At 42.9% G+C, this 24,284-nt stretch overlaps 1 protein-coding gene across 4 annotated transcripts in view; it reads left to right on the top strand.

Moving 5' to 3' along the window:
• AKT1 (AKT serine/threonine kinase 1) overlaps nt 1-24,284 on the top strand; it is a 1,868,331-nt gene that overhangs the window by 745,073 nt on the left and 1,098,974 nt on the right. For all 4 annotated transcript variants that reach the window (XM_044074354.1, XM_044074351.1, XM_044074355.1 and 1 more), the window contains one exon: nt 9,142-9,253. In XM_044074354.1, coding sequence (XP_043930289.1) covers nt 9,142-9,253 — 112 coding nt within the window. The remainder of the gene's footprint in view (nt 1-9,141; nt 9,254-24,284) is intronic.

The following is a 24,284-nucleotide window of genomic DNA, read 5'->3' as shown; positions in this document are numbered from 1 at the left end:
CTGTTGCAGTCCTGGTTTCCCTCCCTCCAGCTCCCTGGCTTTCTCTGTCCTTTCTACCTATCCTCTTTATTGCCATCTTTTATGGCAGGGGCATTTACTTTTTACTGGAGGTGTTCCACACCATGTAATAGCTTCCTATTTTGGGGACTCCTGACATCTGGGGCAAGAAAAACTGATGTAATGGCATTGGCTGTATGTTTTATACCCCTGACGACCTGACGTTGTGGAAGAGGTGACAGCATCCGACGCAGAAATCCCAAGACTCTGGTATTCGGACCGAGTGAGGGCTACCTGCAGGCAGATAATCCAAGTGTGAAGACTGCAACAGTGAATACACTTGAACATCTACACTTATGGTAAGTGTACACAACTGTACTTTGTGTACACTTACCATAAATATAGATGTTCGAAGTGTATTCACTGATGTTCTTCATTTCACTGTTGCAGTCATTACATTTGGGTAATCTGCTGGCAGGTTGCCCTCAGTCGGCCTGAATTCCAAAGTCTTGGGTCCTGTATCGGTTGCTGTCTCCTCTTCCATGACGTCAGGTCGTCAGGGGTATAAAACAGGCAGCCGATGCCATTTTCTTTAGTCTTTCTTGCTGTGGGGTGCCAGAAGCAGAAGCAGTTCGCAAGTGCCGGTTGTCAGACTCCTGAAATTTTCGAATTCTGGTTTCAGAACCGAAGTCTTCACTAAAGTGAAATACCCTTTTGGGGAAACTTTTTTTTTTTGCTCCTTACCGATGTCAGTAAAAGTTAATTGCATTTCTTGTGGGAAGCAAATACCTCATAAGGATTTCCATTTATACTGTATTCCTTGCCTGGGCTCTGATCATAACGTGCCTAGCTGTCGGTTTTGTGCTAGGTTTAACCAACGCACTATTAAGCGTCGGTATATGTTTGCTTCAAAATATTTTGGAAACTGATTTAACTATCCTGAAATGTCGTCAGATAGCAATCCGACTACCGGAGTTCACAAAAAACGCAAAGAAAAGGACAGAGACAGACCGTCGAGGTGCAAAACCGACAACAAAGCTTCTCCTATGCCAGTCGCCGGTACTCAGTGAGGTGCTTTTGCAGCCCCTGATACCCACTACTTTTGAGTCGCAGGCCTCTACTGAGACCCATTTGGAGTCCAGCACACAGCGAGATTCTCAAAGTATTGTGCCCGCGTATGTCTCTCACTCGGATGGGTCCGGAGCTGCTGTGCAGGCACCGGCTTCTGAGAGCGTATTCAGGCCACAGCATTTTTATATAAAACCAACGCCAGCTTCAAAATCAAAGACAAAAGTGACTTCTAAAGCTAAGAAACCGATGCATGAGCCACTTGCACAGGCCTCTGTGCCCAAAAAGCAGATGATCAGAATGGCTGAAGACCTAATTACCTTGATCAGGGGTTCCCAACCCCCTCCTGATAAGAGGCCTAGGCAAGACACTGATTATGAATCTTCAGATCAGGTTTCTGTTTCTTCTGATCGGGAATTTTCTATACCACCCTATGAGGATTCTGATGCAGAGGATTCTTTTCCATCTGCATCTCCTCCTGAAGATTATTCCTTTGGAGAAACCTTGTATACTTTGAGGGAGCATTTTTACTGGGAGAGTCAAGATTTCTCAGAATCAAAAAAGAGGCTTAGGGATTTCCTTCTCCCTCAGCATAGGCCTTTAGCCATACCTCCTGTTTTAGACATTGTGGATGATGTGTTTTCGGAGTCAAGCTCGACTCCAGACTCCTTACCTTCGGTTCCTAGCAAGCCGGACAGATATTACAGGGTTTCCTGACTCGCACAAATTTTTATTTAGAAACCCTGCTGCTGACGCTGAAACTATTTCACAGGATCCAAAAGGTGTTAAGGCCTCAACAGCAAAAAATCCTATCCCCTCTGACCGAGATTCCAGGGCACTGGATAGATGGGGAAAGAAGGTTTATACATCTGCAACCTTGGCAATTAGGGCCTTAAACTGCCAGTTTCATATGCTCAAGTATCAACAGCATGTTATGAGATTACTGAAACAGAAAATGATGTTGATTTCTGAATGTGCAGAAAATAAAGAATTGCAGGAATTATTGCATGCAGCAGAACAAGTTGGAAAGCATACTTTGCAATGTGGTTTTGATTCCTTAGAGGCCTCCTGCAGGGCCACAGTTACTGGATCTGTGATTAGGAGGCATGCCTGGCTAAAATAGCAAGATTTGCCTGATCATGTTAAAGCTAAATTGCTGGATGCACCTTTACAGCATGATACTCTAGTGTTAAGGCAGAAGAAGTTTTAAAGAAAATGGAAGACAAAGCTAAGTCTATGCAAACTGTAAAAGACTTTTTACAAGTGCAGCCACCAAGATTCAGTAGACACTGGCCTACAAAAAAATTGGTCCTTTCCTGTGTCCCACAGAGCTCCACGGGGCAAATCCAGGCATCCTAAAGATTCTAGATACCAGTCACAGGATTCTTACAGGTCAAAGCAATGGGGTGCTTCTACCTTCAAATCTGGAGGAAATAAAACGCAACCCTACAGTAAACGGACTCAAGTGACTTCCCTCTGCCATCACCAAGCACTTATCTTTTGGCAGCACCCTTAGGGGGGAAATTAGCACTTTATGCTCAAAATTGGCAGTTAGTAGCCCAGGACAAGTGGATGATAAACATAGTATCTCAAGGATACAGATTCCACTTCCACACACTGTCGATTGCAAACGGTTGGCCAGATCTGCCAAAAAATCATTGGGCAGAGGCACAGCAACAAGTTAAGTCCCTCATGGATATGGGGGCTATTCAGCCAGTGCCAGAGCAGGAAAAAGGACAAGGGTTTTATTCCAGACTGTTCTTGGTACCCAGAAAAGACCAGGCCTGGCGCCCAATACTAGATTTATCAATTTTGAACACATTCCTGGACATTCCAAAATTCAAAACGCTAACTTTGCAGCAACTTCTGCCCATGCTGGGCAAGAACGCTTGGCTGGTGACTGTCTTAAAAGAGGCATACCTGCATATCCCAATAAGGGAATCATGCAGAAGATACCTCAGTTTCAAGGCTGGCTTTATGCATTACCAATTCTCTGCACTGCCCTTTGGCTTATCTACTGCGCCCAGTAATTGCATTTTGCAGACAAAGAAGTATACAGATCTATCCTTACTTGGACGACTGCCTCATTCAAGCAGAGAACAAGGACATTCTTCTTCAGCATCTGGCGTTTGTGAAGGCTTCTATCATGCCTAGGGTACAAAATAAACGAAAAGAAGTCACAACTGGTACCCTCTCAAAAGATAACATTCCTGGGTGCAAGCTTGAATACAACTGCCCAGATGGCTTTCCTCATGCCAGACAAACAAAGGCAACTGACTATTTACTTCAAACAGATGGCAACAAAAACCCAGTTATCTACAAGACAAACTCTGCAAGCTTTGGGGTTCATGGCATCCTGCATTCTACTAATTCCATATGCAAGACTGCATATGAGGAAACTACAGTGGTACCTAAAAAGTTTATGTAGTCAACATTGTCACAGTCTGGAAACAATGATTCCTCTCATTCCCTGCCTACAACAGGAGTTTCTTTGGCGGGCAAAGGCATGTCACCAAAACATGGGACAGGCTTTCACTCTACCCCCTGCCAGCCAAACCTTAACAACAGATGCATCAGACTATGCATGGGGGGCCCACCTGGCAGGAAGTTGCATTCAGGGCATATGGACCCCAAAACAAATGCATCTGCATATCAACCAAAAAGAGATGTTCAAAATGCCCTGACAGCCTTCAAGGACTTACTTCATCCAGGACAACTACTGATAAAGACGGACAACACCACGGTTATGTGGTACATAAACAAGCAGGGGGGCACACACTCATACCCCCTTTGCAGACTAGCCATGGCACTGTGGGACACAGCCTTGACTTACTAAGTACATCTTCAAGCTCAATTCCTGCCAGGAAAGCAAAATACTCTGGCAGACTACTTAAGCATAAATCTTATGGACCCTCACAAGTGGAAACTAGATCCACAAGTCTTCAGCATGATAACAAAGAAATGGGGGAGCCCTGGCATAGACCTATTTGCCTCTCCTCGGAATTATCAACTGGACAAATTCTGCACAAGGACTTATCTTAGACAAGCATGGAAAGTGGATGCACTATCCTTCAGTTGGAAAAACCTATCAGTTTACGCCTTTCCTCCTCTGCCTCTTCTTCCCAAGGTCCTACTAAAGGTCAGACAAAAAAAAAAAACAAAGATGATACTAATTGCCCCGGACTGGCCCCACCAATAAAATATGTCTCCATTTCCAGCTTGGCACTTGCCTCAAATACCTCACTTACTGTCCCAGCAAAACAATCAGATCCTGCACAATCTGCTCCAAACACTGAACCTGGCAGCATGGCTGTTCATGTAGTTATTCAAACCACACCTCTCAGTAAATCTGTGATGGATGTCATTTTGGAAGCCAGAAGGCCTACTACTAGAAATTCTTATGCTGATAAATGGAAGAGATTCTGTTCTTGGAACTAAGCACAAGGAACTGACACAGCAGAGCCAAATATTCCTCAGATTTTACAATACTTGACTGAGAAGCTTGACAAAGGCCTTTCTTTTTCATCAATAAAAATCCATGCCTCTGCCATCTCGTCTCATTACAACACAGAGCCACCAATCTTTTCTCATCCCTTGCTAAAGCAGTATCTTAAAGGGGCCAAAAAATTTAAGGCCTCCCAGAACATCACTAATTCCTGCATGGGACCTCAATTATGTGTTGGAAAAGCTCACCCTGCCTCCATTTGAACCAGCTGCTACTACAGATCTGAAGTACCTTTCATGGAAAACAGCTTTGCTCCTGGCAATTACTTCAGAGAGAAGGGTTTAAGAGCTACAGGCCCTCATGGCTGTGGAGCCTTTTATCATATTTAACCCAGACAGGGTGTCCCTCAGGACCAATCCTTCCTTTATGCCTAAGGTGATTTCCAGTGTGGCTCTTAACCAAACTATTCATCTGCCAACTTTTTATCCAAATCCGCAGAACAAGGGGATCGGATTCTGCATTCCTTGGATGTACACAGACAACTAAGATTCTACTTGAGCAGGACTAAAGCTCTAAAAAAAAAACTGAGCAACTACTAGTGGCATTTGCTGCAGGATCAGAGGGAAAGGCTATTTCAAAGCAGACTATTTCAAAGTGGATGAGCCATTGCATTTGTTTCTGCTACTTATGCCATGGTAAACCGGTACCCAAGGGCATTAGGTCTCATTCCACCAGGGCTGCAGCTACATCAGCAGCTTTTCTCAGAGGGCTACCAACCAAAGACATTTTAGAGGCTGCTACTTGGAGTTCTGTTCACCCTTTTACAAAGCATCATCATTTGCCTCTCTACTCTAAGTCCAGGGCAGGCTTTGCCACTGCAGTTCTGCAGGGCCTTATAGCCGCCCCTAATGCAGTTTAGTTCCAGCCTCCCATCCATAGCTTTGGGATTCTACCCAAATGTAATGACTGCAACAGTGAAACACGAAGAACATAGTACAGTTATGTACACTTACCATAAATGTAGATGTTCGAGTGTATTCACCGTTAAAGTCCAGGTTACCTGCCCGCCATTCCCCCTTTTTATTCTGGAGTTTCTCTTTCCTTCACTATTTTCTACAGCCTTTGTGGTGTATTTGCTTGTAGATGAAGGAAAAGTTTATATTGTTGCATGTATATATAGTTTATATATATTTTTTTGCTACCCTTGTGGGGGGCACCTGACATCTGGGGCAAGAAAAACTAAAGAAAATGGCGTTGGCTGCCTGTTTTATACCCCTTAAGACCTGACATCATGGAAGAGGAGACAACAACCGACGCAGGACCCAAGACTTTGGAATTCAGGCCGACTGAGGGCAACCTGCCAGCAGATTACCCAAATGTAATGACTGCAACAGTGAATACACTTGAACATCTACATTTATGGTAAGTGTACACAACTGTACTTTGCAGTCCTGGTTTCCGACCCTCCATCCCCCTTCTCTCTCTTTCTCTCTTCCTCTCTCCTTAAGGGAATTTTTGGTATTTACTTTCTACTGGTGATGGTCTTTCACCATAACCTAGCTCCCTGTTTGGGGGCTCCTGACAGTTGGGGCAAGAAAAACTGATATAATGATGTCAGCTGCCTGATTTTATACCACTGACTATCTGATGTCAGTCCTGGAGCGACAACCACCAACGCAGAAATATTAAGCCTCTGGTATTTGGGCCAACTGAGGGCTACCCTTGGCAGGATAACCCAAGTGTGATGACTGCAACAGTGAATACACTCGAACATCTACATTTATGGTACGTGTACACAACTGTACTTTTTAAAAAATGCAGGGAAAGTGAGCTGTAGCCTTTGTGGTGTCACATCTTCCTACTGTAGACTGCTGTCCATTCCAGCATCATATCTTAAAGCTTTTCTCTGACAAGAGCTTCATTAATTTTTGGGTGCGATGTGTGTGGTAGAACATAATATAACGTTTCTTAGAAAATAGGCAAGATTTAAATGTGATATCCTATTGGAGAAAATACGTCCTTCAACAGGGAATTAATGTACAAGGAGAGGCCAGTATCAAGTCTACTGCTTCACAGTCTCATATTAAGCCTCCATGAACCATAGACTGAGGGAAAAAAAAATGAGATGGCAGCCATCTCGTTCACACTCGTGAAATGTGGCAATTTACAGAGCATAAAATAAGTAAATAAAAAGAAAATCAAAACAAATTAATCAGGTTGTAAAAATTACCACAGCAATAGTTACAAGAACTTGACATTTTTCTCTCCTATTGAGCTCATGTAACTGCTGCTCCAGTTACGTTTGAGTTATCTGGTGTATTTTTCTTGTTTACTTTACTTTTTTTTTTTAAATACACTCACAAAACTGCTTTTTTATCTACTGTGGGAAGTAATTAAATCAAAAGTAATGAAGTAGCTACGTACGTGTGTAAGAGAGTGTGTGCGTAATTCTGTACAAAGTCAGAAGTAATGGTGGTACGAAGACCCAAAGTTAGAGACACTTTTTTAAATATTACCAATTTACTTAAAAGGTTTGTAGAGCATGAGGTTTTACAGCAACTTGTTTTTTTTCTGAACAGTAGGAAGTATGAAATTATGGCTGTATTGTCTAACAGTAGTCATCAGAGATTTACCAGAAAATCAAAGTAATCTTCAAAGTTCAGAGCAAAAAAAAGAGGCAAAATTAGGGACAGCTGAAAGGCATGTTGGGAGAGATGGGGTTGCAGTGCTTTGCACTGTGTATGTTCCATGTATTCGATCATAGCGAGTCATTGGCAGTGTACACAATCAAGACAGTGGCTGTAATTGCTGGGCATATTTTTGAGTGTGTATATGTGTGTGTCTTTCTGCATCTGTAGGTGTGTTTCTGTGTATATTTGTGTGTGACTCTTGTCTGCCTTAGCCTCTGCGTTTGTGTGCATCAAAGTTTCTGTGCATGTGAGAGAGGCAGTCAGTCTCTGCATGTGTTTGTATAATTGTGCCAGACTCTGTGTTTGAACATACTTATAGGATGTATTTTTGATGTAAAATATTTCCTCCAGCAGCAATTACATAGCCTACAACAACTTTGAAACATTAAGTGGAAGAGCTGTTTTTTATCAACAGTATAAACAATTATGTATACTAATAATAAAACAGAATGTAATGGGTAACCCATTTTCAAAGTGCAATAATGCTTTTTAGGGTAGGTGTTACAGAGAAAATAGACATTTTAGGGCTGCATCTGCAGCATCTAACCTCTCACCACACCATGGCAGCCCTTTGTTTTCCAGTAATGTGCAACATCTCTGGTGTTATTGCTTGCTTAAAGTTATTTGGATGTCCTTCAAGGATGCATCTGCAGTCCTTACAAATGGGTTGTCCTGTCGTCAGGCAGCCCTTCGGTCGGCCGGATTCCAAAGTCTGGGTCTGGCCTCGGCTGGTGTCGCACTTCACCCGACGTCATAGCTGCAGGTATTCGGGTATAAAGGCATCAGCCGACGCCATTTTCCTCAGTCTTTCTTGCCGCGTGGCGCCCGAAGCAGAAGCTGTTCGCAAGTGCCGGTCGGTCAGATCCAGAGATTACTACTACCGAATACTACTTCGAAGACTTCTAAAAAGCTAAGTACCCCGTTAGTTATTTGGTTTCTTCTGTAGTTCAGTGGTGACTGCTGTGTGAGGGTGCAGTGCAAGGTTCGCTTAGACTAGTAAAATTATTATAGTACTAATTTATACATCTTCGTTCACTAACTGTGGAGTTGGTAGTAACTTTTTCTTTATCCAACTATCGAGCTGTAAACCCCTAGTGCATTTCCATGTTGATGTTTGTCTGGGATAAAGCTGTTGTTTTTACACTTGAGTTGGAGAATTAAGGCTTGTAGAGAACTGCTGACGGGGGTTTGCAGAATCAAGTGAGGCATTGTACCCTAAGCATATTTTTTTTTAACTATAGCATGGGCATTTTAGCTATCATAAGCCTGATAGTGTCATTTCAGTTGCTTGGTGCATAGTAAATCTCATTATGAAGCTGTTCACTTATTTGGGCACAGTAGTTGGAAACCAGTTTAATTGGGACTTAGAAGCAGAGGGAATGATTCAAAAATGTACATGATCCTAAAAGTGGCTTAAAGAAATAAATTTCAAGTATGAAAGATCTAAAAATGTGTAATGGCATTCTGTGCACATACAGGGGCGTTCTGTAACTGAAGACTCTGCCGGTGACAGCACTATGGTGGTTATGAATAATCATTTGTGGAGAATGTTAAACGTTGTCATGCATATGCAAAATTACTGCTATTTGCCTCCTTTTCAGAAACTGCTTTGGTTGGAGTGGTGGGGGTTATTTCCTTTTCATTGTCTCATTTTAAAACTGCTTTTCACTCATTACTTGAGAAATATCTTTGTGTAAATATAAACCCATTATTTTTGTTGCATATAATGTAAAAACACATTTGTGCTGATATTTAAATGAAGATGCTTCATAATGACTAAATTTGGTTAACAGAGCTGGGTGCAGAATTGCATTTTAGTTGTAGCATGTTAACTAAAGCTTTCAGAATAAACTTTTTATAACTGCTTAATCACATCTTTGGTTAGATAAAAGTCAGAACAAATGATAGCATGTCATGCCTGTCTTTTCTTCTTTGGTATAGAATGCCAGCTGATGAAGACTGAACGACCAAAACCAAACACATTCATCATTCGATGTCTCCAGTGGACCACAGTAATTGAAAGAACATTTCATGTTGATACTCCCGAAGAACGGTATGTTTCAGTCATTTTTTTAATTTTAAAATGTCTGGTTCAGCAACTGTCTAGTATTTAAATGAATCAACCTTGCCATTTATGCTAATTTTTTCAGATATTTTCTGGCATGGTCACCTATGTACCATCCGTAAAGGGGGCACTTCCAGCAGTTTTGCATTTGACAGACTTGCTTTTTATCACATTTAGAGCATTTCTAGATGATGTTAATGTTGTTTTGAAATCGTCAAGAAAGTACAAGTTTGAAATTATGTACCTTTTTGCATTCAACAAAAAGTGATAAGAAATAAAACATTGTGTATTAGTAAATGGTTCCACATACATTTTAGTGTATTGCATTAACATAAATAAGTTATAAATTGTCATTTAATTTCCACACCCCACTCCACCCACCCTCAGTTATAGAAGGGAAAAAGAAACAGAATGTTGGGATCATTGTTAACATCCAATAATGCTAACCAATGCTCAGTCTTGACTTGTATTGCATTGTGAAATCCTCAGTTGTTTACAGAGTGCCATGTAGAAATCAATTTTATTGTAACTAAATTGTACATTAGGGTTATAAAGTGCTGTGCCCATAGCAAATCTTGTAATAGTACATGGCTAAAGAATGTAACTTGTAAGGTTAAGTACCTGTCCATTGTGTGATTCCCAGTAAGGTATTCCAGGATATGGATTTTATTTAATCATTTAAGAATCTGACATCATGCATGTAGTCAAGTCACTCAGCAACTACCTGTCATAGTCCATTTTGGAGTAAATGACTTGAGACATACCTCTCTGGACTATATGAAGAGAGAGATGATGGAACACTGTGCCCCAGACAGATATGTCCCTATCCCTAAGCAGTATACTACCCTCACCCACAATGATGCCACAGTATAAACAAAAAAATATTGACTTCAACAATTGGCTCAGTTTCTGGTGTCAGTCCAGGGGAATCCAGTATCTGTCAGTCTGGGAGGATATGGTAGACGGACCTTGCTGCTTTGCTAGAGATGATCTGCATCTGTCTACCCAGGCTTTCGGATACTGGCAAAGACCCTTTCCTCCCCATAGTGCTTTTTTAGGCAATGTCAGAACAACAAATTTTCCAGCATAAAATCTAATAGAGACAAACTCAGGGTTGTGCTGTTTAATGCTAGGAGTTTAAAAACAAAATTGCACTCCCTAGTAACACTTCTCACCTTGGAGGATGCTGACGTCTGTGCAGTTACCAAGACATGATTCAAGACCTCTGAGAGCACCCCGGCCGTGGAAGGCTACAATGGCCTTCCACATGTTCAGACCTCAAAATGAGTGTGAAAGAATAAAAGGTGGAGTTGTATCCATCTTCATTAAAATCAAATACACTTTGAGACTGGTCAAACAGTGTGACTCTCTCATACAACTCCATGCCTAATTAAGTATTAGGAAAGTACCATACCACAGCATTGCTAGCTATAGATCCCCACCATGAACCAGGGTAAGCACACTGCCTACCTCAGTTTACTGGAATCCCTCGCCATACAGCCCAGCACCTTAGTCATGGGAGATTTCAACTATCCTTCCATAGACTGGGGGATATACACATGCAAAAACACGCTTGCCTAGAGGTTCCTGGACTTTAACACAAATTCTCGGGAACAGATGGTCTGCACCAACTCTGGGGGCTATGATGTCCTGGACATAGTACTCACTAATATGGGGGCATCACTGTACTTCACCATGCATGATGCCCGCCCTGATTAAGTCACACCGCAAGTCAGTCTTGAATGAAGGTACTGCTGGTAAGGACACCCTCACAGGAACTAAAATTATAAAAAAACTTCACCAAAGCCAACTACAGCCTACTAAGCAATGGTATAAAAAGCTTCATGTCACCTGCAATCGCAGATAACAGTGATGATGGTGTATGCAAATGCCCTGTACAAACACTTAAGCAATTGCATAAACTCTGCTGTACCTGACCGGATCAAAACAAGGTCTTCCTATAAAAACAAATATAAACAGATTGTATAACAAGAGGAAGAAACTGTTGTCCAACAGCAAGAGGGCTATCAATCTGCAGAGGAAGAGTTCCCTCCTAAGGCCTAAACAAGAAAATCAGAAGTCTTGTAAAGTATTCTTTTGCAAATTACAAAACTAAAAAAGCATGTGTAGCCAAGGATAATCATAAGGCATTCTTTAACTGTATCAGAAGTCTAAAAGGGAATGCCCAGCTGTGTGCCAAACTGATTGTAGACTGGATCATCATAATACACAGGACGATATCCCCATCCTGCTAGCTGACACATTCAGCATAGACTTCACCCCCTATCCCAACCTAGCATATTCCAAAGCATACCGGACACCAGCCCTAGAGAACAGGTCATCTCTGTGTTCACCAAGGCCAAAAACACAGCCTCACCAGCCCTCTGCTTAGTATCTGTAGAGAACAGGTCATCTCTGTGCTCGCCAAGGCCAAAAACACAGCCTCACCAGCCCTCTGCTTAGTATCTCTAGAGAACAGGTCATCTCTGCGCTCATCAGGGCCAAAAACACAGCCTCGGTGGGACCATATAATATACCAGGTTGTTTACTAAACAATCTAAAACAAGACCTAGTGGATCCACTTGGCGTTCTCTTTAATCATAGCTTGAGAACTGGCTGTGTTCCTGCAGAATGGAGAGCAGCAGCAATGATTTGCACAAAGGAGGGCCATCAACTGACCCTGGGAACTAGAGAGCCATAAGTTTAACCACCCTCATCTGGAAGGCCATAGAAAGAATTAGCATGGACCTTAACAAGGATATAGGTGACCTCCAAAATGCTGCACCCAACCTAGTTTGGCTTTGATAAGGGCAGATCATGCTTATTAAACCTGGTAGACTTCTTTGAGAATGTCACTAAAGCCATGGACGAAGGTAAGACAGTACAAACAGCCTATCTTGACCTTGCCAATGCTTTTGACACAATTTCCCACTCTGACATCATTGACAAACTCTCCCCGATAGGGATAAACCCCTTATGTTACTAGATGTGTAGCCAGTTGGCTCGCCAACAAAACATGCACCATCTCCGCCAGTAGACCCATCACTAGTTGAGTACCCCAGGTGTCTGCTCTTGGGCCCCTTACTGTTTGGCATCTTTTTCTCAGAAGTCCAGGCAAAACTAGACCTCCTTTAGCTCACTAAGTTAGGTGATGATTGCAAACTGGGAGCAGTCATTGAGTCCCCCAATGATGCTAATGTATTACAAGAAGGGCTAACACACAAATGATTGGTGCCAAAGCCATGGTCTAAAACTAAGTGCAAAAAAATGCATTGTTCCGTTTGGTAAAACTAAATTCCCTACAAATCAGAATATTGATAGCATCCCCCCTGAGTTCCAACCCAGTGGTGCAAGACTTGGTAACACAGGTTGATAGCAATCTGAACTTTTACCACCAAGTTTTCACAGTGGTAAGGAAAGCCTTCTACATAGCATATCTCATAAGCAAAGGTACAGCATCCAGATCAAGGGATGTTATAACTCCACTGTACTCTAACTCATCAGACCACTAATAGAGTAAAATGCACCCTTTTGCATGTACCTCAACAGACACCTACAGGAGCTGCAGAGACCTCAGGTTTCTCACTAAGAAAATACAGGGACTCCAAATCATGACCTATGTGGACAGGCTGAAAGCACTGTCACTTTATTCTGTATCGTATAGGCTGCTGAGAGGTGACTTGTGCCTGGCCTATAGGGCAATCTCCAACCCTGGCCTAATGGAAATGCTGCACATCCACAAGTCAGATGGCTCAAGAGTCACTCCCTCTAGGGATCTCAACCTAGCTTGTGACATTAACAGATCATGCTGGAGAGAGAGATATGTCTCCCAGAGACGGCCGCTTCTCTGGAATAGACTCCCTGTTCACGTAAAACAGATGTCTTGACTGACCCTATTCATATGCAACCTAGATTACTGGATGGGAGATGGCAAATTTGCCCTGGGGTAGCAACCATGTCCCTCATGGACAGGGGTAGCTGGTTTTGCTCACAGACGTGCTCTCTTCATAGATTCGTTCTGCGAGCTACCCAAAAAAGAACAAATGGGGATACTTGGGATTAGGATTAACATGGCCAGGCTTGTAAAGGCTCTAGAGCTGCTAGCCTAGTAACCTCCCATGAAACTATGAACCTATAAGAAAGTGGGGTGATGACATCTGAATAAGTTCTACATAAGTTGTGCACAGCGGTATGAGTAGATGTGTGGTATTTTAAAGTAGCTAGTCAACCAGCATAGTTTTGAGAGGAATCCAGAGTACCAGGAAAAAGACCCACTGGAGAGCACATGTGAATTACATATATAATACAACTGGAATTGAGATCAAACCATGGGCTCTGGGGCTTTCAGGTGACAGCAGCAGAAGCATAGCTAGAATGGCATGAAGGGGCAGGAGCCCTGTGTGCAGGGTGTCAGGGGGCACAATCAGGAGATACTGATTGAGAGGTAGTGCACTACTAGCATCCAGAAATAAATACCATTGTATGTTTATTGATAAGGGCTAAAGCACTTTAGTGCTCTTTGTCTGGTAGTTAGACAGACCTATTAAATTTGTAGCAATGAACTTGCTATATTTTAAAGCTAAGAACATTTTCCTCCATATCTCTCTCTTTTTCTCTCTCTCTCTCTCTAACTCAGAGCTGAAAAAGCTGAAGACATTTTTTCATTCTTGTTGTTTCTTTTCATTCTCAACTTCAAATTGGGGTGGGGGATCCAGATTGGAGAGCTGTACAGGGGTGGCAGAAATGGTAGCTACAGATGTTCTTCGTGTTTCACTGTTGCAGTCATCACACTAGGGTTATCCGCTTGCAGGTAGCCCTCAGTCGGCCCGAATACCAGAATCTTGGGATTTCTGCGTCAGATGCTGTCGCCTCATCCATGACGTCAGGGGTATAAAACATGCAGCCGACGCCACTACATTAGCTTTTCTTGCTGCGTGGGAGCCCGAAGCAGAAGCAGTTCACAAGTGCCGGTCGGCAGCTACCTGAAATTTTTGTTTTTCGAGTTTCAAAACTGAAGTCTTCTAAAGCTAAGTACCCTGTTGGGGATCCTTTTTTTCTTGCTCTAACCAATGTCATAAAAAGTTAACAATTGTCTTGCCTGTGGAAAGTAAATACCTCACAGAGATTTTCATTCTTACTGCGTCACCTGTTTAGGCCCAGACCACGGCGTCCCTCGCTGTCGGTTTTGTGCCTTGTTAAATGTCCGAACTATTCGTCGTCGGGCTATTTTTGTCTCTCAATTCTTTCGCTCTCGTTTTCCGTATTCCGAAATGGCGTCTGTAAGCCATCCGACTACCGACCTTCTGAAAAAACACAAAGATAAAGACAGACCGCATAGGTCCAAAACTGCCGACGACGCTTCCGTTAAGCTAGTCAGCAGTCTGCCGGTACTCAGTGAGGTGCTTTTGCAGCTCCTTTTACCCGCTTCTACAGATTCGCATGCCTCTAGTGAGACCCGTTTGAAGTCCGGTATGCCATGAGATGCTTCATCGACTATGGAACCTGCGGATGTCTCTACGTTGGTTGGGTCCGGAACCGCTGTGCAGGCACCAGCTTTTGAGGGTGTATTCAGACGACCTGATGTTCGTATTAAACTGACTACTTCGTTAATGACTAAATCTACCGAATTTCTCCGGCCCAGAGTTCGCACTATGCCTAGGAAACCGACCAAAGCACATTCTCAAGCACCCATGCCACAGAAACAAATGCTTAGAATGGCTGAAGACCTTATTACTTTAATTAGGGGAAGCCAGCCTTCCCCCTCTAAAAGACAGAGAATTGATTTTCCTTCAGATTCGTCAGACCATGAGTCTGATGACTGTGACCCCTGTGATTACCAGGACATACCCTTATTCTACCTATGAGGACTCAGATGCAGAGGAGTCAATTCCCTCAGCCTCCCCCCAGAGGACCTTTCTTTCGGTGAAACCATGCATACCCTAAGAGAGCATTTCCGCTGGGAATGCCAGGACTACCCACAGTCCAAAAAGAGACTGGGAATTTTTAGACTTGCCTCAGCATAGGCCTGTAGCTATTCCCCCTGTCCTGGATATTGTAGATGTGTTCATGGAATCCAGCCTTAACCCTAATACTTCACCACCTGCTCCTAGAAAGCCTGACAGATACTACAGAGTACCTGACTATCACAAATTTCTCTTTAAAAATCCCACTGCGGATCTCGAGACCATTTCCCAGGGACCTAAAGGTATTAAGGTTTCTACAGCCAAAAACCCTACCCCTTCGGACAGGGATTCTAGGGCTCTAGACAGATTGGGTAAGAAGGTATATACCTCTGGAACTCTTGCCATCAGGGCTTTAAATTGCCCGTTTCACATGTTGAAGTACCAGCAGCATATTATTGATCTAATTAAACAAAAAATGTTGTTGATTCCTGACTGTGCAGAAAATAAGGACCTAGAAGACTTAATGCATTCTGCAAACCAAGTTGGTAAACATACTTTGCAGTGTGGTTTTGATGCCTTAGTGACAGCAGCCTTGCAAGATGCTTCTGAGTCTGTTCTGCGATGGCATGCTTGGCTGAAGGAACAAATCTTGCCAGACCATATCAAGGCAAAATGACTTGATGCTCCATTAAACCAAGACTGTTTGTTTGGCTCTAAAGCAGAAGTTGTTCTTAAAGATGGAAGAAAAAGCTAAATCCATGCAAACTGTGAAAGATTTCTTACAGGTACAACCACCTAGATTCAGTAGGCATTGGTCCTCAAAGAATTGGTCCTTTCCAGTCCCTTCCAGACCTTCTCAGCCCAAATCCTGGGGCAACAGACCAGAAAGACTGCAGTCTCAGGGTATGCACATATCTAAACAATGGAGTGCTCCCTCCTCAAAAACTGGGAGTGGTAAGCCACCCCCCTATGGAAAAGTTCGCAGTGACTTGTCCTTTACCCTTCCCAGCCATGCCCAAGTACTTGCACCCCTAGGAGGAAAACTTGCCCTGCATGCAAAAAACATGGGAGTATATTACCCAGGACCAATGGGTCTTAAACATTGTATCCCAGGGATACAGATTCTTTTCCACTCTCTGCCAGCCCCAAGCGGATTGCCAGACCTTCTCCAAACCAGTGGACAGAGGCCCAGAAGCAAGTACATTCTCTTCTCAATATCAGGGTTATTCAACCTGTGCCAACAGAGCAAAGAGGGCAGGGTTTCTAGTCCAGGCTGTTCCTGGTGCCCAGGAAAGAGAAATCTTGGCGCCATATTCTGGATCTATCTACCCTAAACGCCTTCCTGGTGGTACCAAAATTCAAAATCCTTACACTCCAGCAGCTCCTTCCTGTGCTAGCCAAGGACTCCTGGCTAGTCACCCTAGACTTAAAAGACGCTTATCTGCATATCCCCATAAGGAAATCTTGCAGGAAATGTCTACGTTTCAGGGCAGGCTTTATTTACTATCAGTTCTCTGCACTTCCCTTTTTGGCTTATCTACTGCACCTAGGGTATTCACAAAGTGCCTGGCTCCAGCCATGGCTTCCCGCAGACAGAGAAATATTCAAATTTACCCGTACTTGGATGATTGCCTGATTCAGGCGGACAGCCAGGAATTGCTACTTCAGCACCTGATGTTTGTAAAGAGACTCCTAACTTCTCTGGGGTATACCATCACCGAAAAGGAATCACATCTGGTACCCAGCCAAAAGATTGTATTTCTGGGAACAAGCTTGAACACAACTTCCCAGAAGGGATTCTTACTCCAGAAAAGCAGGTTTATTTGACAACTTATTTCAAACTACTGGCCACTCAAACCAAGCTATCTGCAAGAAAAGTACTGCAAGCCCTAGGTTTCATGGCCTCATGTATTCTACTGATTCCATATGCAAGACTGCATATGAGGAAACTCCAATGGTACTTAAAAAGTCTCTGGTGTCAACATTCCCAGGATCTGGAAGCAGTGATTCCTATCATTCCTTGCCTAAGGACAGAGTTCCTTTGGTGGGCAGAGGCTTGCAACCACAACAAGGGACTCCCTTTCTCACAACCCCCCACTGTCCAAACTCTGACAACAGACGCATCAAACTATGCATGGGGAGGCTCACATGGCAGGCAAATGCATTCAAGGCAAATTAAGCCCAGGACAAATTCACCTGCATATCAATCAAAAAGAAATGTTAGCTGTACAGAGTGCACTGACAGCCTTCAAATACCTTATCCTGCCAGGACAACTCTTGATAAAGACAGACAACACCACAGTTATGTGGTAGATAAACAAGCAGAGGGGAACTCACTTCTACCCACTCTACAGGTTAGCCATGACACTGTGGGATACAGCCTTAAGCAACCAAATGCACCTGCAAGCTCAGTTCCTGCCAGGCAAACGAAATTTACTGGCAGACGACAAGCAGAAATCTAATGGACCCACACGAGTGGAAACTGGAACCAAACTCATTCAATCTTCTAATACACAGGTGGGGGATACCAGAGGTGGACCTTTTTCCATCCCCCCAAAACTATCAACTAAACAAACTTTGCACCAGAATTCCCCACAGCCAAGCTTGGAAAGTGGATGCCCTATCCTCCACATGGGAAAACCTTTTAATCTATGCCCCCCCCCTCTTTCCAAAGGTACTCCAAGATCAAACAGGACAGGCCAAGGACAATCCTTGGCACCTACAGCAGACCCCCTCTCTGCTGTCCAAGCAGGAGGGACAGATTAGTCATCCTCAGCTGAAAACTCTGAACCTTGCAGCCTGGCTTATTCCCTGAATACATCACCAGTAACCCTCAGCAAAAAGAAGGTGCTGGATGTTATCCTTGAGGCCAGGAGGCCCAGTACTAGGAAATCCTATTCAGAAAAGTGGAATAGATACTGGTCTTGGAGCCAGTCTCAAGAGAAGGACACAGCTGTGCCGTCCTTGCCTCAAATCCTAGATTACCTAGCAGAGCTGCTCCACAAGGGCCTCTCCTTCTCATCAATTAAGGTTCATGCCTCTGCCTTCTCAGCTCATTACAATACTGAACCCACCCCTCTTCTCTCACCCTCTGATCAAACAGTTCCTGAGAGGAGCTAACAATTTAACACCCCAAAGGAGAGCTCCCACTCCTGCCTGGGACCTAACTTTGTACTAGAGAAGCTCACGCTTCCCCCTTTTGAGCCTGCTGCTACAGCAGAGTTAAAATTCCTCTCTTGGAAAACAGCCTTACTTCTAGCCATCACTTCACCAAGTAGAGTGTCTTGAGTTACAGGCCCTTATGACTGTGGAACCCTTCATTATCTTCCATGCGGACAGGGTTTCCCTCAGGACTATCCCACTTTTTATGTCCGAGGTGGTATCCAATGTGGCTTTAAACCAATCCATCCATTTGCCAACCTTTTTTCCTAATCCTCAAAATAAAGGGGAAAGGATCCTGCACTCCTTGGACGTGCACAGACAGCTCAGGTTCTACTTTGCCAGGACTGAACCTTTCAGAAAATCTGACCAGCTGCTGGTCAGCTTTGCTACAGGGGCAGAGGGCAAGGCTATTTCGAAACAAGCAGTTTCTAAATGGATAGCACACTGCATCCATTTCTGCTACAAACACCATGGAAAACCTACCCCACAGGGGATCAGGCCTCATTGCACTAGGGCTGCCTCAACCTCTACAGCTTTTCTCAGGGGAGCCCCTACCAGGGACATCCTGGAAGTTGCAACCTGGAGTTCTGTACACACCTTCACCAAGCATTGCCACTTACCTATCTTTTCCAAATCCAGAGCTGGATTTGCCACAGCAGTCTTACAAGGCCTGCTAGCCAGCCCTACTACTACTTGACTGCCTCCACCCTTCATCAGCTTTGGGAATCAACCCAAGTGTGATGACTGCAACAGTGAAACACGAAGGACATAGTGCAGTTGTGAACACTTACCATAAATGTAGATGTTCGAGTGTATTCACTGTTGCAGTCCTGGTTACCCTCCCTCCAGCCCCCCTGTCTTTATATACTTTCTACCTATCCTCTTTTTTGGCCAGATCTTATGGAAATGGTATTTACTTTTTACTGGAGGTGTTCCACACCATTTGATTGCTTCCTATTTTGGGGGCTCCTGACATATGGGCAAGAAAAACTGATGTAATGGCGTCTGCTGCATGTTTTATACCCCTGACGACCTGACGTTTTATGGATGAGGCGACAGCATCCGACACAGAAATCCCACGATTCTGATATTCGGGCTGACTGAGGGCTACTTGCAGGCAGATAACCCTAGTGTGATGACTGCAACAGTGAATACACTCTACATGTATGGTAAGTGTACACAACTGTACTTTCTGGGTATCAGTAGTGGCTAAGTGTGTCATGTGGAATTTACCTAGTTCCCATGTTGCTTAAGTCAGTTAGTTTTGTATTGTAATATGACCTCTTCAGCCTTATCAGCCACCTTTTCCCCATGTTCTTTATTGAGTCAGGGTGTCTACTCAACTCTTTCCATCAATCTTGATTCATTGCCACTCTCATATGGTCTTTGACAGTCATGCCTGATTGTTGCATGTTTTCTCTCACATGAAATAATCCACCTCTTTGCTGAGTGCCCTCATTTCTTCTTGCTTAATCACAAATCATTTTCACCAGATTGTCTTTGACTTTCCTGCACTTGCCGAAACCACCATAATATGTTCTCTCTGACTTTCCCTGCTGTGACACCCCACTACTGGCCCAGTAATCAAGGGCCCTCAATCCTCACAACTAGCACCAGTGAGGGACTTGCACTGGGAGGATAACAGGTACACACACACAGTATTTCCAGATGCAACTGTCTGCATCAAGTGCAGTTTCCCTTGAGATTACACAGAGACCAAAGTCAGGCTGGGGCTGGTTTTTCCCTCTTCCTCCAGATCACCAGTAAGACCCCCCCACTGGCAGAGCTGTAGTGTTGAGATCTCAGCTGAGTGGGTAAGCCAAGACCTCCAGCACTCTCTCTGGCCAACCAGTGCTGTGTCCCTGCCCAAGTAGCTGACACACACACAACTGGGAAAGGCTGGCACAGGTTTACTAGCTATGACCCCTTCTGCCCAGACTGTAAGGTAGTTATTACTGCCACCAGCTAGCTCTTTATCAGCTCCTTTAAGGTCCTTAACAGAGGGTGTCCAATCTTACTGTGTAATATTACTATCAATACAAATGGTAGTTTGACCAAGAGCAAGGCTGTTAGGAGTGGCCTTGCACAGTGTCACCAACTATGCATGAACTTTCAGAACTTAAATATGTCTCACAAAGATCAGCCACAATGAAATGTTATATTTAATAATAAATAATAGAAGACAATACTAAGTGTATGTGTATATATATATATATATCAGTAACATCAGAGTTCAGAATCACAGGATATATTTAAAACAACATTGCAGGACAATCTCAAAAAAATTAAGAAAAACATCTAAACTATGCTTCACTATATTCCTGACTGAATCTAATAGATCATAGCAAGGCAGATGTGTGGTCACTGGATTTTGTCAGGTCAAAGACAAAAATACTGAATGCTGTCTCTCTCTCTCAGACTTCCCAAATTGATACCTCAAATATTACTGCTGAGATACTTGCAGAATGACATTATTTCTTGTCATCTGACTTCAGTTCCCAGGCTCAAAACAACCATTGATGCCAGCTGGTAGCATTTAGCATCTACCTATGAAAATACATAGATCTCAGATCTTTTGGCAAATGGTGGAAGTCGTAAAATAATTTTACATTCCTCCAAATTTAAAGACATTACAGAAAACTTCTGTAGTACAGATATTGTTTCCTGTTGCACTGAAACTGAAAGATAACTTTTTTGTTATATGGCCCGGCCCTAAAGTAATTTAATTTCAACTATTTTTCTGAAGTTTCGCAAGTTAACCTGTTTCAGTTTCCCCTGTTAAAATATATACACTTAAAACAGTTACAATAGTGTATATACATTTCTGTTCTAATCCAGTAGGTTACACTGCGGATACATTTTTAAGCTTAGCACACACTTCTGCACCAGCAGTTTGATATAGACATAACATACAGTTCTAATACGTTTGTAACACAAGCACATGAATCATGTTGATATTCACAAATGGAATGTAATAATTTACAAAATTCTAGATAGCTGGGCTGGCAAGATCTCCATTCCTGACACCTGCAATTGGAGCTACTTGCACTTATGGTTTAGTGTCCTCATTATTTCATCTGTGCATCCTGCCACCCATCTCTGACACTTCACCTCCATCACTTCTAGCTTCCTCAACTACTGTGTCTTCACTGCCCAGGTTTCTGTACCATACAGAAGTACTGATCATACCACTGTTTTGTACACCATAGTTTTCAGCTTCAGTGACATTCTTTTGCCTCACACTATCCTTGGCACACTGTGCCAATTGGCTGCAGCCCCTCTGATTCTAGCGTTGACCTCCTTGTTAAGACTTCCCTTCAGCCACCTCTCTCAAATACTTAAAGCTGTTAACCTGTTTCACTATTTTTCTTTATTTAATTTTTAAGCTTCTTCTGATTTTACCCATTTGCTACCATTACAGCTGTCTTATCTGTATTACATTTTAGATGTGTAGCTGGTTCAACCAGTGCCCTCAGCCAAACCCACACCCTCAGCTTTTCAAGGGAAGAGCAGGTGAGAAAAGTCCTCAATCAGCTACCTGGAGCTCCAGAAGTGCAGGAACCAATCGGGTCCTATTTCTGAACACTGCATCTGACCCTCCTTCCTCAGATTTTAGTTGTACCAAAAAAAAAAAAAACTTTTTTTTTCTTTCAAATTGTATCTGCAGTTTATAACCTGAACAGTGTTATAATGCTTAGGTTTTGAACACTCCCCACAATGAATTGGAAGTAACAATGTGAAACTGCAAGAAAACCAACTTCAGCACAGAAACACGGCAGACAAAAAGTAAAATAAAACATGTTTAATAAATCTTTAAAAATGTCTTCAGTAAAACGGTTAGCACTTTCACACCCAAAGGTGCTTCTTCAGACCATTGAAAGAGAAAGACAGACACACAGCTTATATAATAAAAATCAGTTACATGTTGGCCAATAAGACTGCACTTAATTGAAACACATACTAATATTAAAGAGCCCTTACTTCTATTAGTGAGGAAGACCCCAAGATTTTAAAAAGGACTTCAAAGAAACCAAATGGAAAGGATTCTGTTTAAAAACACTGTGCCAGCCACACAAATGAAAAGTAAAGTGCTTTTGACTGTGTTTTTCTGTCAAAAAAGATAACTTTTGTGGACTGGTAGTGTTTATTGGCAACTACTGCTTGTCTTCCATAGGAAAGAGGCACCAATTGTTGGCTTGACTGTGGAACACACTACCAGTCCCAAAGTCTGTCCACCTTCCAAGCTCAAAACAGGCAAACTGCCTTTGCCACCACAGCAGGCTAGCAGTTTGCCCCAGCTATAGGTGGATGACTCTGCCATTGCTGGCCATTTGTTGTACCTCAGACCACTCATCCTTTATCCTGGATGTCTCTGATGTAGCATCTATAGCCACTGTGGACCGGGAGTTGGCCACGTCTTCTGCGGCTTTTGGGGTCCCCTCAGTGGGCAAGGGAGAGCCACTTTTCTTGGTCTGGGAAGCGGGGACAAGGAAGGTTTCCTTATGTCAGAATGCTGTGCCTATCCCTGGGGAGCAGCTGTTGCCATTAGTAACATGGTCAACCACATTTTCATTTCAAAAAGAAACAGAAAATCAAGCACATCTCTAGTCCTCCTCAAATTTGTTAGGTAGGTACTGGGTCTGGCTCATGGTTTAAATTAAGGCTGTAGATCCTTTTTCTAAAGTAGTTTCTTATAAAAGAAAGATTGATTCCCCTTTTGCTGAAGAGATTCAAGATTCTGAATCTGAACAGAAAGATGCAGGGACAGATACAAGGTTTTCTCCGATTTCTGATTCAGACTGAGAGGAGAGCTTAGTTCTGAAGCTTCCTGTTGGGGTTCCTCTTTCTCTGAGACTATTGCTAAAATGTCCCAGTGTTTTCAGAGAAAGAACACTGAGGTTTCTCAGTACCTCAGAAAATACTGAGGGCTGTTGCAGAAGGATTTTCGAGAGCCCTACACCCATTCCAGCTGTTCTGTCTGCTTTACTGCCTGCAGTTTTCCTGATAGTCAGCCAGTTGCCCATAAAAAGGCCGAGAGAATGTATAAAGTTCCTCAGTCTTCTAAATTTTTATATACCGTTCCCAAAATTGGACTAGCAGCTATAGCTTTAGATGATCCCATTGCTGATAAGCACTTGGTTAATTCCAATCCTGTTCTTTTTGATAAGGATGGGAAAATTATAGGTATGGGGGAAAAGTGTATAATTCTGTAATTTTGATTTTTCAGAATTTTTAATGGTCAGGCTAATATATTCGTTTGTTCTGACAAATTGTGAAAGTATGAGAAATGTTTTATCTGCAGTTTCTTCTTGTGAGGAAAAATCTGCTTTAAGTAACTTGGTTCTGTTGTACAGGTCACTACTCATTGTTTGCAGTGTGTGTATGACTGTTGATATTTCTTCCAGGACTGTGACCACTGGTACTGCTTTGAGAAGGTTTTTTTGGGTGCTTTCTCAGAACCTCCCAGATGATGATAAAAATGAGGTTTTAAATTCTCATTTGGATATAACTTAGTCTTTGCCCTGTCTGCTGCAGAGGTGATTAAAAAGTGTGAAGAAAGGGGCAAGCCAATCCAAGTAATCTTAGATTTTTGAGCCCTCCTTTTCCAGTTGTCGAGTAGATTTGTATCTCTGCATCCAGTTTCGGGAAAATAATAGAGTAAACATTCTCAAAATTCAGGTAAACAGACATTTAAGAAGAAATGGTAAGAGGGTTCCAAAGTGTCAAATCTGCAGAAACCAAGGACAGGCCAGCAAGTCTGAAGGAATATTGAAGAGACCTTTTGACTCCCTCCTAGCCTAGCCCATTTTTTCTTCCAGAAAGTCTGAATCTCCATATTTCTCTTTGGCAACAAATTTTTTTCAGCAAAGTTCTGAAAATCATTTCTCAGGATTACAGATGGCAGTGGGAGGAAATTCCTCCTTTCCAGAAGGTCATTCCTCATCCTCCATGTC

The sequence above is a fragment of the Protopterus annectens genome, chromosome 6.part0 (genome assembly GCF_019279795.1).
Source record: "Protopterus annectens isolate FY-2018-M chromosome 6.part0, PAN1.0, whole genome shotgun sequence".
In the NCBI taxonomy this organism is placed as follows: domain Eukaryota; kingdom Metazoa; phylum Chordata; order Ceratodontiformes; family Protopteridae; genus Protopterus; species Protopterus annectens.
Note: the sequence above shows the minus strand (reverse complement) of the source record. Positions and strands in the feature narration are given on the sequence as shown.